We start from the raw sequence: 19,067 nt of genomic DNA, 5'->3' as shown, positions 1-19,067 counted from the left end.
AAGGGCCTCGAGTTGCGCCAGGGGAGGTTCAGATTGGATATTAGGAAAAATTTCTTCACCGACAGGGTTATCAAGCACTGGAACAGGCTGCCCAGGGCAGGGGTGGAATCACCATCCCTGGAAGTATTTAAAAGCTGGGTAGACATGGTGCTGAGGGACATGGGTTAGTGATGGTTTTTGTCAGTGTGAGGTTGATGGTTGGACTCAATGATCTGAAAGGTCTCTTCCAACCTGTGATTCTATGATTGCATAGCTGACGGTAACAGATGTATTTCTCGTGGGAGATTCCCTGTTTGTGCTCCCTGAAGAGGAATAATTCTCTGTTGACAGTAGAGATTACAGCCATGGCTAGGCCATTTAATGTTCTGGACTGGAGAAAATGTTTCGCTTGAAATCTGTGGGTGTTCATACTGAGTATCCTGCGTTTGTTTTACAACTGTCTTTCCAGACCAAATTCATATCTTGAACAATTCCATAGAATTTATTCCTCTAGCCTTAACTTCCTTGAATTTACTCTGGGGTTAGTTGATCTTGTAGAAAAGTGGAAACTAATCTTCACTGTCCTCTGTGGTTATTACAATACTATGTAGGGTAACAGATGGGGGATTTATCTCTTAAAGGAATCTTGAAAATGAATCCATACTGGTCTGTGAAACAGTTGATTTCTTCCAGTTGTATGGACTGCCACAGATGCCAGTGGAAGTAGAAATCCAAAGAGAAAAAAAATCACTGAGCATGTATTCACACCAAACATTTATTTATTAATATCTCAGTGACCGTTCTCACAAGGGCTTATAGTGCAGAAAAGGCTTAAAGTGAAAAAGGCTTAAAGTCAGTGCTTGGTTTCTGTTGCAAAATTATTTCCAAAGCATACCATGAATAAGTGTGTTTTTGGTTTTTGGAAATTATTAAATCTAGGTTTTAAGATCTAATGTTGATATTTCAGATAGACATATGGCTGTCTTCCTTGTGGCATATGGCTTGTGGCACTTCTTTCTGAAATACCTAAATATATCATAACAAATAATGATCTAAGGAAAACAAACTAAAATTTTAGAACCTCTGTTCTTAGCTTTACTTTATTAAAGTAGTGAAGTAGTGTTTTTTATGTGGTTTTAATGTTATGCCACTGTCATAAAAAAGAAAATTTCTTTGTGTGAAATAATATTGGTGCTTAATTCTTATACTGTACTTCTCATCAAAGGGATCTCTTTAAGTTAAAGTTGTCATTAAGTAATGACATACCTCTCAGTAAGTAAATGGCATGCTAAAAATAAATTGGGATCAGATAAGGAGCAAGGAACAGCATCTCCTTTGTAGGCGTTTTTTTGTATAATGTATTGGAATATTTGTCTGTATTTTAGATAAATATTTTGACTTTCAAAAAAGTTAATTGTTGTTGATTAGCGCGGTTCTGAATGAAGCATTGCTTCTTTCCCAGAGGGCAGAAATTTTAATATGCTATTGATAAATATATCCATATTAATTGTGATGAAAGCAAGTTAAAGAATTGTATTGCATCAGCAGTCCAATATGAAAATGAGAGTGTGAATGAATGCAGCTATCAAACGGCTGCATCTTATTGGTTGATGTGAGTTAGATTCATTGCAGCTAAATCATGTTCATTAACATGAAATTTATTTATTTTATCAGTACGTATAGATATTAACAGGTGTGTCATTTGTTTAAATATTCAGAAATTATTAACTGGCTTAGAATATAAACTATATTGTAATAACAGGCCGTTTTCTTACTTTAAAATGTAATTGCTCATGTAAAGTAAGAAGCTTAAGTAGCTTTAGTTTCACAGGTATTTTAAGAGTCATTTCAGAACATTGAAAATGGCTACATTTAATTGATGGTATTTTTAGCACTGAGAACTCAGAGGGTGATGACTTTGGAAGTATGTATGCAAAACTGGTTGCAAAGTCATTTCCACTTGACGTCGAGAATACAGTTCCAGAGTATACTGGGGAAAAGAGCCTCCACTGGTCAGTCACGCACGTATGTCTTGAAAATAATCTCTGTTGACACCTAATGAGAGTAATTAAATCTACGTTAATGACACAACTCTCACAGAACTGCTTGGCTATTCCTAAACTTCTCGCAAGATACCAGCAATAACCATATCAGGTTTTATAACTACTAAAAGTAGTTGATATCTCCATGGCCTTCATTTTGAAAAGCTCCTGTTGACTCAGATGTCAGCAGCTACATTGCATATGTAAATGTTTTAGTGAAAGGTACAGTGCCCCCTTCTTTTGAACCAAAGCCAAGATACTGCATTCAAAAAAAAAAAAAAAACCAAAACAAAACTATGATTGGGGAGAACATTTTTGATGAGTCAGATGATGAGTAGGAAAAAGATTTGGTACAGATAATCTGATGTAGGCTATGAAAAAAGTATGTGACTTGGAGATGGAAAGAAGAGAAAGTTGGAATGGGGGTATGAGTAAGCCAACAATGGTGGTTACTCTGCTCTGGGATGTTAAATAACATCCAGGAATCTTGTCAAATGTCTTACTAGCAAGTATCCATAAACTGTAAAGCTGTTTTATTGTAAGCAAATTGATAGTTAATAGTGAGTGTGCAAAGACGTTCCCTTAAGCCAGCTGGAGTAGACTAACCACTGCAAGGTGAACGCCTTTGTTGGTAATCACTATGAGGATCGTAATTCTTTTGATTATTTTTAAATGTAATTTTGTGATCCTCTGCCTTCGGATGGGCATTTAAAAGATAAAAAATCATCGATACCTAATTTTTAAAAGACTGATGAGAATTTGTGTAATACAGTACTAATCAAGTATTATGGCACTTCATCCCTTATTTTGTGAAACATCAGGATACTGGGATCTTACTGGTGATGTATGTGTGTTTGGTATGTTCTGACCAACATTCATTAAGGTTTACATAAGAAGGCTTTCTTTTTTGTTGTACTGTAAAACCAGTGTCAGGAACCATATTGGGGGTTTTTCTGACCTCCCAGGAAACGAACACTTTCTCCAGCGCAAAATTTCTTATTCTGTGAAGCCATCCACTTTACAACTCCGTCTGAGATCACTCTAAGCCAGTTGGCCCTCGCTTAAATATTCATCAGACTTCTGATAATTGTGATAACCCTTATAGGCTGGCAAGCATGGCAAATTAGCAAAAAGATGATTGATCTTTTTTTATATGCAGTTTTATCTTCAACCTTTCCTGGATATATGTTATACTATAGTAATAATTTCTTCTCTAAGGTATTTGCCAGTATCTGGATTTGCACATCTATTTACAGTTGCCTTGAAGCCTCATAATTACAATACAGCTGAAATGTCCATTTTCTTTCCCTGACTACAAATAGGGATCAATCGAATTTTAAATGACTGCTTACGGGCTAGCTTCCGATCATGACCTTTGTAAATGATTAGAGCTCACCACTGTTGCTATCTACCTTGAAAGGGTAAGCGGGCAGGTCTGTCTAACTGGCATTTAATCTGGAAGAGAGCCAAAGATATTTGAGCTAAAAACCTAATATGAGTTGGCAAAGAGAAGTATGTGTAGACCTTTGCACTATTATTTAGATATTTTTCCACATTTCTTTTTTGCATTTAGGAAATTCTTTTATCCTGTAGATAAAGGGGATGTGTATTTGTAGATAACTTTATACTGAGGTTATGATAATAACTGAGGTTGCAATATATATAGCATAAAAATGTAAAAAAATGGCGTTTCAAACTTTAAATTTTCTTTTTCTGAAGAATGTGAAAATATGTTGCATTGCTAAAATGCACTGAATAGGATGCATGAAGCAGACCTGCTTTTTCTAGACAGGAGTGAATGGAGAAAAGATACCATACGTTGGTACTTTTTTGTTTAAACCTTTTAACGTTGACCAAGCTAGTTCAGCCCCACCTGTATATGCAGCTCCTATGTAAATAATGGCTGAGACACTTCTATCTACACTTGTCAGGTCAGTTTTATTTTAATGAAGAATCGTGCCTGTACCATACAATGTAGTTATTACCACTACTGAATTTCTTGAGGTAGTGTTCTGTGCATTTCTGTTGAAGTGGGAACAAGTCTGACATCGATGGGATTAGAAAACACCACCTCCTCTCAATTTATTGAAGGATTTTGCAAACCCAAAGTTTTGAAATTAGTAAGAATTATTACTAAGAGCTACAAACGCTTTTATCTAATTAAAATCATATGCTGCATTACCTAATCAATTATTCTTGTGTAATATTGGTGATCAGAATATTTATTAAATTAATATTGTTCATGGGAATATGTCTCTTACCATTAACTCTCTAAAAGGATTATACAGTGCAAAAATGAATATGCACTCTTACCTTTTCAGCGTGTGCTGGCCAGAGTAGTTTCTCTTCCTTTCTGTAGCATGCTACGCTGCTACATAATGCAGCTGGCAGGTGGTTTTCTCAGCCTTGAACTAGTTAAATGTGTTGTTACCTAAATCCTAATCCCAGAAAGCAGTCGGAAATTGAGATTGGAGGGGTTTTGTGTCCGCATTACCTTCTGCTAATGCTTGGGTAGAGGTGTTTTATTCATTTAGGTAGGAATTGTTTTGGAAGCAAATATCAAGTATATTTGAAATATTCAAAGTAAATCTAAGATGAAAAAAATGTTTGAGATATTTTTTGAGGATTTGAATTGGTATTTACACTCTTAATATCAGTTTTAAACTGGAGTGTGTAGTTAGTATATAGTTTTCAAGGATAAGGATGGAGTTTTCCAAAACAATTGAGTTGTTTGGAAGCAGAAATCCTGTGGAAAGTCAAGAGAACTTCTGTACCTTCTTTGTTACTCTGCTGTAAGGCTGCATGCTCGAGCTGCTGAAGTGGTGTGACTTTTACCTCATGCTCACAAGCCTGAGAATAACTTTTTGAAATGACGACAGAATGAAAACTAAACAGAGGGTTGTTTTTTTCTCTCACTAATAGATGCAGCAACAAGAACTTGCACAAATGCGGCAGAGGGATGCCAATCTAACTGCGCTGGCAGCTATCGGTCCCCGGAAGAAACGGAAGCTTGATTCGCCTGGACTGCTCACCATAGGAGGAGAGGTATATGTCTGTACACAGAAGGAGAGAATTGATTACTTCAAAACCTGGTAGCAATAACTAGAGATGCTACATGCCAATATTTGCACTGAACTGTGTAGCTTGGAAAAGGTGATTAAAAATTAGGACTGTGAGTCCAGTTTATCTTACTTTGCCACGGTTAAAATGATGTCGTCTTAGTTTTATTTTTCAAGTGTTAAATTTAAACAGATATTTAAAGAATATTTTAAAAAGGAAGTTAAACCTGAAGTATAGGTCTCTCCCTAAAAATACTCACTGCCTTTATACTGGTTTTCTCCTCTGCATAACCCAAAGGAAAACAAAAAAAAAGAGCAGAGCATGAAGCAATATCCGGAAAAACATAACTGTAGCATTGCTTAGGTTGGACCAAGAGCTTGTAGTAATACCAGTAAGTGTGGTTTTATGACAAGTATTTGTCAAAACTTTTTACAGAATGGCTGGTTGTCTCCCACAACTGCAAAGACGAGTTTGTAATCGTTCTAAATTGTATGTCAGTTTAATAAGTATACTGTGCTCTAGAAGTAGAATCAGATTTGCTCGTGTGATTCTCCTGTTATCTTAAATGGAGAAATAGCTGTACTACACAATGCAATGCAAAATCCTCCAAAGTAGGGTATATATTAACCGAGGTGGAGAAATAGGGTAAAAGGCTGTATTACCTTGGCTAACACTTAGAGTAGTGTGGTGTTTAGTACAGATATAGCTGGACTTCTTTTCTTTCTGCTAAATATGCCTACGCATTAGGAGCAAAGTAATTCTCCCTACTCTATGTCTGTTCTGAGGAAAATGCAAACATTTTGTTTTTGAATAACTAACAGTTTTGGCTCAGACATTTGACTGTCTAAATGCCAGGCATTTCCAAAGGCCTTTTTGTTTCCCATTTTGGAAAGCTTTTATCTGACTTCTCTCTCTCTTTTCATGTGCTAAGATTAGTGCTGAGGAATGAGCTGAGCTAGGAACAGAAGTGGATCTTGTTTATATTCTAATTCTTATGATTTCAGGTATGTTGAAGGTTCTCCCTTTTTCTGTTCAAATCCGTTTTGGACTGAGGGACCTTCCTGGGTTTTGTGTTGTCCTGTTACATTCCCTCCCTTTCGGTCTCCCTCCTTGTCTTACATTCAGCGCAGCATTCTGTTCTCCTCCGAATGCACCTGTAAGAAATCCTGCAGCAACAGGCCAAAAGAAGCTTTCATTAGAAGCTCATTCGGATTCTGATAGCATTGGCTTTCACACAAGATTCACTTTTAAAAATAATTTGAACCTTCTAATAATACATGGATCCCTTCAGATTTTAAGAAATGTACATTCCCTGCTGGTCTTTACTTGACCAAAGGAATATTTTCTCCTAAGTATCAGAATTTAATCTTTATTGTCTATTGCCCCTTTTAAAAAACAATCATTTTTTAAGCTTTTATGTTTAGATGAACAAAATTGTGGTCACCTTCAGTGAAACATTTTTTTTCAGAGCTATATGCCTGGATGGATTTATGGTGAACAGTTTCCCTCTCTCTTTAGAAGTTCCTTACTCTGCTGGTACACAGCTTCAAGGAAAGAGAAAGGGCTGTGGCAAATTCCAAAGGCTTCGGGAGATGTTTTGCCTCCTTTTGTTGCTCCCGTAACCCAAATTTTGCTGAACTTCTGTGTTATTCAATCGACAAATTATCCGAGTTTTTGCTGATACATGCGTTTCCTGAGGTCATGAATTGTGTGGATCTTCTGCCAGTTCAGAGTGAATTGCTCCCGTCCCTCTCCTCCTAGCTTCTAACCATTCTGGCCAGCTCACGTCGGTGCCTGGCTGCAAGCGGATTTCAAGGACTTGGATACTGTCTCTGGATTATTCAGTGTCTTTTCTGGGGGTAGGATCTAAAGTGCTGCAGAAGCTCTATCGTGCAGGCTGGCTGCTAGAAAAACTCTGCGGTGCAGGAATAAGCTCAACTCCTCAAAAATGTTTCACTCTAAAAAGGTACTGGACATTTGCATTGTTTGTCTAAGACTATCTGATTTTTCTTCTTTGGATTTCTGGAGATTATAAACAACAAAGAAAACTATTATAAGACTGTCCTGTCTTACAGACATCCCCTTTAGCCCCGTTCCACCTTCAGATGTCTGGCTTCCACCATGGTCTATGACCCTCTGATTTCTCTAAGCAATTTCTAAGCTTCTTAACTCCTTGCTACTGATAATCTCTGTTTGCAAGGTCTGACTTGGCAAGAGCTTTCTTGGCCTGCCTCTTTTTTTTTTCCTTTTGTCAAAACATTCAGTTTTTGTCATTAAAGTTGCTGGTCTCCTCATTATTCTTTTTTGACATATATGCCTGCTTTTGCCACAGCTGGGACACTCCACGTCTGCTGATCCAAAGAGACCATTTACAAATCATCCCACCCCTCCATGTTACGTTTTTTCCTTTTCTGAACTAACTCTTGTTTGATATTTTACTTGGTTGCATTGGCCATTTTTTTTCAATGAGAAGTGTTGGATTTCAGTCCAACTTCTTGGTTCAACAAAAATACTAGCTCACAATTTCTCTTTGGAAATTGGATCTTTTTAATAATACCCTTTTGATCTGAGCAGGAGGTCAATTTAGGGAGTAGTGATGGTTATTTTGCTTAAGAGAAAAAGCTGATGGAAAAGTTTAGTGTTTCTGGGATCAAGTACTGTTTGTTGCATACAGGGAAACAGCTCTTATACAGCTTTTAGAAATGTGAAAAAGCTTGTGCTCAGAATTGCAAATATTTTTTCACCAGCACTTTGTTCAAGAGTGTTTTCTTTAAACTTGTCTCCATCTCACGTTGCCAGGGTTCATTTGGACATCTTTGCTTCTTTTCAAGCCATAGCTAAATAGGCTTTTTTTTGGATGGCAGGATGATTGTAAATTACCAAGGCCAGGCCCATCATTTGCCTCTTCTGTGCTGGTTCAGCTGGGGCTTTTTGATTACTTTTACTTGGGGAGATGGAACATTAGCAGTTTTGGGGTGAGGTTATTTTTCCATCATATATGTTCTTTGATTTGCTTCTCCATCCAGCCATATAAAAAATTCCTTTCCAAAAAAAAAAAAAATGGGGAAAAAAGATTTTATAGAGAAATGGATGAGCAGGGGTGAGATATCCTCAAATAAGACTGCCACCAGCTGCGTAACTGGTTTCAGACTGTGGTTACCCAGTAGCTGAGCTATCTCCAGCCCAGCCCCCTGTCGTGCATTCCTGCCCCTTCCCTTTCATTGGCTCTGGCTCCTGTCGTACCCTGTGCTAACCCGCTTCCATTTGATAAATTGGCAGAAAACTAACCTAACAACAATAAAAAGTGAATAGTTTCTACTTAGCTTGCTGAAGTCGTTTGGCCTAGAGCCCAGTGAGCGCTGGAAAAGGAACTTCCAGCAAGGCAGAGGCAGCAAACTTGAGATCACCTGCTCTTCATTCGCTTTCTTTTTAGTACCTTTAGTACCTTTCTTGTCTTCTTGTCTCCTGCTAGAAACACAGCCGCCTCTGTAGCAGCCAGCAGCTCATCAGTAATTCAGCCTGCCTATTATTATAATGTGGTTTAGATCAAGAGTGAAAGAGAAGAGGTAAAGAGAAACGAGATACTTCTGGAAGAATTCAGCTTCTGTGCCTTGCAGAGTTGAAGATACTGCATTTGCAGAATTTTGTAGCGTTTAAATTTATTTAATGATACTTGCCAAAATTATTGCAAAGTATCTTTTGAATGTTACTGCTTTTTGGAATCTAATGCATGGTTACTAAGTGAGGTGCGTAGCTCCTGAACCATGTTATGCGTTTAGCAGCAGCGCTGCCTCCTTCTTACGTGCTGCGTGGGTGCTGTTAACTCTTGTGTTGGTACACGGCAGTGGGTGGAGAAGGCAGGGCAGTGGGGGACATGGAGAGGAAAGGGAAGACAGCAGCCACTCAAGCTCCTTACGTCGTACCCTTAAGCACCTCTAATGTCAGATTAAAAATAATAAATTTTGAGTTGTTTTTGTTTATCTTACGGATTTTGAATCTATTCAGTTCACATTTTCAAGCTTTGGTATTGAATTGTAAGGCTTCTAAGAATTAGGATTTAAAAATGTTTTTGTTTATGAAATAGACATTTTCATGTAATTGTAAGAGTTAAAGCTTTAAGAAAAGCATTAACCGTCACAAGAGTAGGTCAGGTAACTTTACAAGTTAAATATTTGAGTAGTGCTAAGGTGGCAAGAATGCAGAATTTGCGTGTTTCAGAGTCCCTCTTTTTTTACTATAGAATAGAAGTGTAGAGGTTAAATTCAAGTATTTTTCTGTATTTAAGAATAATAATAATTAAATAGTTTGGCTTTTCATCAAGACCTATGGCTAGTATCCCAAAATACATAAATATAGAGTATATGTTTGAAATATCTGAGGGTATAATTTGTTTAAATATCAAGTGAAAGCCCTCTCCTGGTACTTGCTGGCACAGATGGTTTTTGAATACTGAGCTTCCACAGGCAGCTTCAGGGCTAGTTCAGTGAATCACCGCTTATTGAAGACAGTCATTTTAGGGCTAAGAAAAAACCCTCTTTCTCACATAGTGGAAGAGCAGTCATCTTAAGAATATTCGGCAAACTATCCCAAGGACCATGTGTTGGCCCAGTGCTCAAGGGAGGTCTGGTACTTTGTGTCTTTCCTCATCCAGTATGTTCCAACCATTATATTAGTCGAGAAAGATAATGTGCTTGCAGACCGGGAAAGTCCCAAAACAGCTACAGTTAAAACAGCGATGTTTTGTGTAGAGAAAAGCTAATTACTAAAGTGATTGTGAAATGTATGTTGGGTACAAGGCACCACATTTTTTTAATTAAATTCGTCTTTCAGGTGGTATAATTTGAGCATTTTAAAGCTGTTTTCATGTTAAGGTTTTGTATAAAACATGATTAAGAATCTGGATTGAGGCTTGGAAATCTATGTTATACCAGAGACTTCCAAATGCAGGCGTAGAAAAGTTATTTAATATTCCCCTCTATCACGTCTTTATACTACTAGTAATTCTGAATTTCTAAATGGGAAAAGTAAGGATGAATTCATTATTATTTGGGAGGCACTTGGGTACTATGACATAGTTGGAAAAAAAGTACTTTTGACTACAGTCTCTTTTTAGTTATCTGGGACTGAACGCGATTCATTCGTTTGCACACATTGCAGCTGGCGTTCTCACTGCATGCTTGGGTTATCCAGAGACATTTCAGCAACTCCTGCAATTATTCCTCAAATCTGTTGTTAATATTTTAACGATATTAAGAAAAAGTCAGGATACTAGGTAATTTTTGTTTTGGAATGGGTCAGACATGATAAAAAGTATGACAGAGCTGTCTCTTGGAAAACCTGGCCTTGTTCCCTTCCTTCCTTGCCCTTTTAAACAAAAAGAGATGTATAGTGTGTCTTGCAAAGTCTTTGTTACAGAGAGGTGGTGCGTTGGGTTCTCTCCAAAGAATATCATGCAGATTTAGAAGTTCCTGAATCAGCCAACATAACTGTGAGGCATAACTGCTTCTGACAGATCTGAAAGAATTAGAACCAATGAATAGTCTTTTATTTTGGGGAAAACCACCAGTCAGTGGGATTGCCGTGCTCTGAGCAAATCTTTAGGCTATTCCCTCACCTTTTTGGAACTAAAGTAATTTTATGGCATCCACTTTCAAAGATCCTTGGAATGACTTGTTCTACGACTCAAGTCTCAGCTTGGTCTTGATACTGTAGAGTTGGCTCTTGATAAATGACTTTTTGTTTTAAGTGGTCAAGATCTGTTTAGAAAGCACGGGAGTCTAAAGATCCTTTACACTTGTTAAGCCTAAATTATATGAAAGCAGATACAGTAGACCAGAACACCTTTTGCCAGTGTTTATGGTCCAAGAAGTTAAAGCTTGCTTTTTGCGCTTTTAAACCTGTAGACTAACAGCAGAACAGGAGGAATTTTTATGATTTATTGTATCATTGCCTTTTCAAGCACTCTTTGCTCCATGTATCACTGACATGATAGAATGCAGTGGTTATCGCAGACCTCCTTTGGTGTAGGATGTCGCTGCTGCTGATGGTTATGATTTCATGTGAGGTATCCCAAAACTATCAGTTAAATATATGGGTTTGAATTTTCAAGGGGACAGAAGAAAGTTAAGGAGTCTGTGCAAATATTTTTTTTTAATGGAATTACATGCATACTACTTTATGAATCTTTGAAAATCTCAAGTTTAGCTTCAGCTTCTCTGGCTTGTTTTACTTCCTCTTTTCAAAAGTCAAATAAATATTAAAATAATTCACAAGGAATGTGTTCATAGCTATTTGAAAATCAGTCTTTTGAAAGACTATATAGATGTTCTCCTAATTAATAATTGCACCTATTTTTCCTCATTCTTAAATAAATGAGATTTTAATTTAAAAATAAATTGCCCCAGTGGTGAATTTCCATTTTTAAAAATTTAATTTCAAAATGTGTTTTAGCCCATGATGAACACGTTCTATCTTTTTAGAATTCTGGTTTTATTTTGCGAAACAAGATTTGTAAACATTACTCTAACGCATTTTACAGACTTAGCTGTAGAAAGTAGGAAGGCATTAAAGATGATGGATAATGCTATGTTTACAATGATGATTAATAATTCTAATTTGGAGTGAATGTATAGAAATACATTTCTGTGCCTGGTGCAAACCGGCAGGAGCACAGGCATGAGTCAGGAGGCAATAGAACAATTTTGCATGGATCTCAGTTGACAGGAGGAAAAAGCCAGGCAGCAATGCAAGAAAATAGAAGGTGGCTCAGTGCCAGCAAAAACATTCTTTTTCACTAGTAGAACAGGTTTGCATACTGTATGAATTCCTTTGATGTATGTAACACAAAATATTCTGACAGAGGTTCAATGATATTAATCATTTTTCCTTATTGGCCAAGACAAATTTGATTTTTACTTCATTTGGAGATGGAAATGGTAGTTGATCCCACCTGACTTCATGATGTTGATCTAGCAACAGCAGGAGACCATTACAGCATTTCTTTCTCTGCTTTTCAAAGAATTTTTACTGGAGTCTTAAATAGTGCTTTGTTCGGGCTTTTTCAATTAAAATCCTCCTCCTTGGTTAAAGTTAAAAAAGGGAAAAAAAGATTGCATTTTTGAAAACAAAATAATTTTATCAGTGTGGTAATATTAAATACTTTCTTTTTATTTATGGATACTTTATAAATATATTGTGTGCAGCTTATAGCATGGAGAATGAGCGCTTGGCAAAATGACTTTTGAGCATTTAATAGTTGATCCATTATTTGTCGATTCCAATAGAGGTCTGCTGCTGGTACTGTAAAAAAGAGTATTGTTTTTCTCCTTCCAAAAAGCAGGTACCTTGTGGATTTGTGGGGACAAGAGGGTGTGTGAGCTTGGGTTTTGTTTGGGGGTTGGGTTTGATTGGGTTTTTCTGTGTTTTCAATTGCCTTCTCCGTTTGTCTTCCTGGTTTTCAGACACTGAAGGATAAAATAAATTTTGCAGCCCCTGTTTTTCTGACACTTATAATTCCAGATTTTTTCTTTCTTCTGGCTAAATAAAACTGCTAAGACTAAGAGAAAGGAAGTCTGAAAGGGTCTAGCTGAGGGTCTGTCAAAATTGACTTGAGTCTCTCCATTGACTTCAGAAGGTAGGGCCCAAGGTGCTGTGACATTTTTAGATGTCAGTGAAAATAATTTTTAAAACCTGACCAGAAAATTTCCAACGCATAACTTTTCAACATATACATGGAAATATTTAGACCTGTATCTTAAAGTAGCAATGTTTCCCTTTTAATTTTTCCTCCTCTAAATATGTCAGATGAATCGTCAAGTAGATTAATTTCCTTCTCCCTTCCATCCCATTCAATGCCAGAAACATTTTGTGGATTTTTTTTTTTCTTTTTGGCTAAAAAAATCCTTTACTGAAGCTGACGTTTTGAAAAAGTCTAAAGAACTTGAAATACATTAGGATGTCCATTTTTGGATATTTCCAGCCTGTTTCTTTACAGGAAGTCAAGTAATATAGTAGTCAGACAGAGAGTGACAATTAGGGTAACAGTAATTTAACATTTTAGTTTACCCCAAGCCTTTAGGCAAACAGGCTTGAACTTCAAGGGAATCCTGTTGCCAGCTTCTAATGCAAGCACCTCACCGAGAAGTATTGAACAGAACTTTTTGTTACTTTACCTGATGTGATTTGTCGAACCAAACCATTGTCCGAGTCACCCCCAAACAGCAGTGCCTAAACTCCACTTCTGCCAAGTCTTGACTATTTCAGAGAACCACTTCTTAATGGGGTAATTAAATCTACCTGGGAGTCTCTTTTACATTTCATAATGTAAGATACAAAGAAAACAGTTTGGAATAATCAGACAAGCTCCTTTTTCTTGAAAATATGAAGTTAACCCGTACAAGCTTTCTGAAGCCTTGAAGGAGCTCTGGATTGATGCTCCTTAAATGGATCTTGCCACCACTATGCGTAATACTACAGTTGAGTGTTACCTTACAATATTCTGTTGAGAAGAAAAGGAGAGGTTCTTGAATAAGAAAAAACAAAAAGGAAAAAGCCTGACAGATAAACATTTCATTCAGAACTTGCTGTCATACTATGTTTAGTAAAAAATTACCCCTTCACTTTAAGTAGTTTAAACCAAAAAAGCTCAGTGTGTAAGAAAGCAAAATGAAGGCAGGCCTTTCATGGTTTCCTTTTACCATATACAAGTTTTCCAAGATGGTACTGTAAGTCTGAATGGTTTCTTTCTCAGTTTGGGAGTATTTCATGTGTGCATGTGCACAAATGTTAGTCAGGTCCCTTTACAGGTTTCATAAGTGATGTCCTTATGAAACGACACAATATCAGCAGTTTGTGGTGCAGGCAAATTTATTGCAGTGAACTTTGCTGTTCAGTGAGCATGATGTATTGTAAGTCCCTATGATCTGTTCTGTATTGTAAAAGTATTTTGAGCAAACACTTGTTTTAATTTGGAAATGAATGTTCATGCTTCTTCCACAGAGGTTGACCAGTCTCCTACTGTCCACATTCCTCTTTCAGAATTTGGCTAAAATTTGCCAATGATAAAATTCAAAGACGTGGCTCAAATATTTAAACTTTGAGCTGAAAGTAGTCTTTCGGCTTTGCTAGGAAGTGTTTACAGGTTTACATGAGCAGCGTGCGTTGCCCATCCGCTCTTTGCAGGAGAGCCAGTGAGATGGGGCCTGTTGGGCCGCTTTCAGGAGAAGCGAAGTGCCGGAGCTCCGAACCTGCAAGGACATGTGTACATGCTTAACTTTAAGCACAGTGGTTAGTTTGTTTGAAGTTGGGAACATGCCTTGTGTAGAACATTAATTACAGGCAATAAGCTTTTGTTGGATTGCTGTGTATGTCAGTGTTCCTGTCAGTCTCCTGGTGTTTCCTACCACGTGAACGCGGGGCTGCTAATCCCAAACTGAGCCCCATGGAGGAAACGTTTTGTCTCTCTTTTTTTTTTTTTTTTTTCCAATGGTAAAAGCAGGGGTTTCTTTCAGGAAACAGGCATATTGCGTGCTTTTGAGAAGTCTCGCGTTATTTGACCGCAAAAGTCTTTGGGACTATCAGTGTGTGTTAAATGCGGGATTATGAAGTTTCCCAATGTGTCGTGAATATTGCAGGCTGTATTTTGCTTTCAAAGAAATAATGTAGTAAAAATATCTGATAGTGGGATCTTTGCCTTGGTGTTCCTTTTGTTACATACTCTGTTCTAGTGAGTGACTAGGAAAAAAGGGTTTTTTGTTTTTGTTTTGCCTGGAGTCAAACAGGAGCATGCTGGTTAAAGGGATTCTGTGGGGGAGTTGGGCTGGAGAGGGCCTGAGGGAACTCGGAGAGACATCTACCACCAGCAGCTTGTCTGTGCTAGCTAATTATAGCTAGGGTACTGTTTACTTTAGTGGTATACTCCTTATTTATTAGTTACTTAGTTACTGCTTGCCTTCAAGTTACAGGCTGGCAGCCAGTTGCTGGAGGGGAGGTGGGATGGGAAGGGGAGGGCATCACGCAGAGCGGCAGATCCCAGCTCACCCACCTGGGCGGGTTTTTTTTTTAAATGTTTTCTTCTTTTTTTTTTTTTTTAATATAGACAATGGGAGACACGGTCAAAAAGAAAAGCAGACAAGTCAAAAAATGGGAACAACTTAAGGAATTTTTTACAGTCTAGAGGGGCTGCAGTGATAAAATTATATCATGAGTGTTTCCATGACTTATCAATCAAACATGGGTTTTTCCCTCCTTTTCCTCTTGTCTTCAGACCAACATCTCACATTTTGGCCTATGGGAAGTTACATTGATTTGAATGAAATTACGATTTGTATACCTTTTTTAACTGGTGCCACTTTGCAGGAATCCGGACTTAGTTCCATGGGACGGTTTCACTAACTGGTAAACTAGTTTCGTATCAGCACTTTTCCACACGTGAGTGAATCCACACACATGTATTTCACAGTTAACTAAAACTAAGTTAAACTATTATAAATATTGTATATGGAAACCTTCGGTGATTTAGGAAGGAGTCCAAGTCCTTAAGAGCCGGACTCCCAGGCCATTGAACCACTTTGTGAAATCCTCCCTAATTCACCCTCTCCTTTTGCCAATGAGGTTTGCGCAGGGCCCGGGATTAGCTGTCCAAAGGAGATAGTGCAATAGACCCCTTCCCACTGCTAGTTTTGCTGTTGCTTTTGTTATTCTGTTTGTAGTAATCTTGGTGTAATAATTATCTCAGCAGACAAAAGGACAAAGAACAGTTGTGTTGTATGGGGAGGCGAATGAAGAGAACGATGGGGTTTTCTGCAACTGTGTTTGAGAAAGTAGACGGTATCATAAATAGTGATTTCCATGCTTTAGCAGCATGGAAATAGTGTTGGCCCATGCTGTAATTATCAATAAAAGAGATGTTTCTCCAGTCTTTTTGAGCATGACAGGCTCCTGCAAAGCCAGGAGCATAACAAGAGCTGAACCTGTGTATGATGGACCAATTACTGAACAATTTAGAGGAAGCTCTGTTAGGAGAATGAGCGTACTGTAAGATCCATAAAAAAGGCAAAGTTTCTATCTGCAAAGGAGAAGGTAGGGAATAAAAGGAGCACAACAGGTTAAACAGCCTTGGCCAAAGAAGTGAGTACCCCTAGGCAGACCAGCATCTCTAATCAGTGGTAGTGGTACTAGCTCTGAGGGGAGGGAAATTCAGGCTGGTGCTCTCATGTAACATTAAAAAGGACAAGCAGTCTGTCAGGGGAAACAGTCATTGGCGTGGGATTTCTCCTCTTGATCAAAAAGACAGCGGCACTGCAGCCTGCTTTGTCTATAGGGGAGGCGGTGGCACAGGGCAGTTTTTTCCCAGGCCACATCACTGGTCTGTGATATGTTTTTCCCAAGCCGTAAAAGAAGTCACCTACATTCCTCTCTTTAGCAAGGTTTCATTATTTTCATTTGTTTTCATTTTTATGCTATTACAATTTAAAAAAAAATAATTAAGAAACATCTATAGAAAGCAGAAGGTGAGCTAAGTCTGATGGACCTGGAAAATATGCTTGATGCTTCTCTCCAAAGCCAAAATTCATTTTCTCATCTCTAAGTGATTCTTTATGAATAACATAAGATGCAAGTTCAGTACATTGTTTCCCCTTCCGTCCTTTAATTGAGGTTCAAATCACAGTCTTCTCAACCTTCTCCTCCCCACCGCCCCCCCCGATAACATTGACAGCCCTAAGACATCTTCAGCTGTAGCTACAGCGAGATGGGATGAATTTTACACTGCTGCTGACTTTTATCTTACTAAGTAACAGACCAGATCTCTAATGAAGAACTGCAGGTACTGTTCCTAGCATTGTCGTCAGCTATGCAGGTAGTCAAAGTAATAATAATTGCCAGTGAAGACAGAAAAAAATGAAAAATAATCAAAATTTCAAGTATTCTTTTCATTTCATAGTATACCTTAAACAACTTTGAACAAATATGGAAGGGCTTCCAGAAGAAGAAAATTAAAATAGAAAGTAGGTTTTCTTTGTTTAAAAAAATTGCAAGTAAAAATTGCATCTTTGGAAATACTTAACATCAGAATGTCTCATTTCTTGATTGTGCATCCAGAAGAAAGATTATTTTATTTACTTCGAGAAGTACTTTGAGTCTGAATCTTGAATTAGTTACTTCTTACTATTGTGAAATGTTCATTCATTTGATGAGCTTCCTGGTAATAGGATGTGTTCTGTGGCTTTTTTTGGTTAAAAACAATAAGAATTACAACAGGTGATCTGATTCCATGCCAGATGATAATTTTCAATTGTGAGCATTTGTCAGTGTCCAAATCACCTAAGCATTATTTTAGAAAACTCTTCATGGAGATCTAACTAAAGCATCCAGAGTAAAGTCTTAAGGTAACAGGCTAGAGTAAGTCTCTTTATGTTGACTCTGGTCTCTTCATAATCAAATCTATAGATTATGTACATTCTGCATTTCAGTTTGACATCTGGTCAGTTTGCAGCAATTAACTGAAGTTAAGAATGCTTAATGAACATTTTAATTCTTTTTGGTTGACATTCTTGATATGTTCTGGAGAGTCCAGTGTTCCAAGTGTCTTTAGAAGTCTATACCTAGATGTAGTTTGTGGCCCATTAGTTGATGTTATTCACAGTATTTATTTTAGCGATAGTGATTAATAAGTCAGTCTGACCTATTGGGGTTTCTTTTCTACAACGCTATATGTAAAAAATGTAATGCAATCCATAATCCAGCTTGTTCAGCCTACCTTGAGCAGTAAATCCTGGTTGGTCCAAAGTTGAATGCAATTTTCACACTTGTTCTACTGAGACACGAGGTTTTCTGGACTTCAGACGGCTTTTAAAAGGTTATATATTGCTTTTTAAGCCATTTACCCTGGTGGTGATCAAGACTAATTACTTTTTAACATAATTTTCTATGTTTCTGCCCTTTCTATATAGGTATTACATGCTGCTGTGGTAAATTTATTGAATAGTACTAAGTAAGTGAGTGGGAGAAAGCAAAGCAGTGTTTCTTCTTCTGAAAATGTTTCTTCAACTACAGATTCTACAAAATTAGACTTCTGTTTTTCTTATTTAAATGATGAATTTAATGCAAGTCGTCTAATTTCAAAGTAATTCTTTAACAAGGCCATACCATCTCTAACTTACTTCTTTCATCACACTATATATTGAGTCATTGCTTTTTAAATAATGTGTAATCATATAAGCCTTAACAAAAATTATATACTTTAAGGCTTTCAGAGGTATATTCTTATCTTCAGCATTCAATTTGTATATCCGAGTAGCTCTTTTTTGAGGAATTCTTATGTGTACTGATTTTCTGATACAATTTTCCTCCAGAAAAACAAAGCCAAACCAAACCAATCCCAGCTCATTAATAGCCTTTTCTACCTGCTCTGCTCTCTCCCTCTCAAGACAAAGCTACCTGACTTATGGCTGGTTAGAATGAGCATCACGTAAAAGAGACAAATCAAGCTGTGTCAGATTAATCCTCCTTAAGCGGCTTACACTCCAGTTGCATGGAAAGACACCCTAACACGGAGAAGTTGTTCAGAACTGACACCAAACTAGAGATCGCATATCAAAGGAAATGCTTTACCTACCTATTCTGAAGTGTACCCTTTAGTGTGAATTGTTCTTCTGGATCTGATAATAGAACACTTCTGGCCGGCTGTGCCATATCAGCTTGACATTTGGAGTACAGATCCATGAGAAGCACGTCATGTTAACAGAACGCTACAACAGTCATACTTTGTCTCAATTGATGGGGGAATCGCAGCGTACGGAGTAATTCATGTTGACAGTAAGAACTCGCAGATAGGCAGCCTAAAATGGTCAAATCATTATAGAAATTTATTTAACTGGTTGAATGGCCATAGCAGATTGGTTGAGCCAGCCAAATCAAAGACTCTGCAGGAGATACCTTCTCTACTGCAATTTTTAAGATTAATTTGTGGTGGCTTGTATGTCTTTC

At 37.5% G+C, this 19,067-nt stretch overlaps 1 protein-coding gene across 1 annotated transcript in view; it reads left to right on the top strand.

The window, feature by feature from the left end:
- LOC134515519 (transcription initiation factor TFIID subunit 4-like) overlaps positions 1-19,067 on the top strand; it is a 143,661-nt gene that overhangs the window by 92,498 nt on the left and 32,096 nt on the right. The window contains exon 14 of the mRNA XM_063334588.1: positions 4,944-5,066. Within this exon, the coding sequence (XP_063190658.1) occupies positions 4,944-5,066 (123 nt within the window). The remainder of the gene's footprint in view (positions 1-4,943; positions 5,067-19,067) is intronic.

Source organism: Chroicocephalus ridibundus, chromosome 4 (assembly GCF_963924245.1).
Source record: "Chroicocephalus ridibundus chromosome 4, bChrRid1.1, whole genome shotgun sequence".
NCBI lineage: Eukaryota > Metazoa > Chordata > Aves > Charadriiformes > Laridae > Chroicocephalus > Chroicocephalus ridibundus.
The sequence above is the reverse complement of the archived record's forward strand: the minus strand, read 5'-3'. Positions and strand labels throughout refer to the sequence as shown.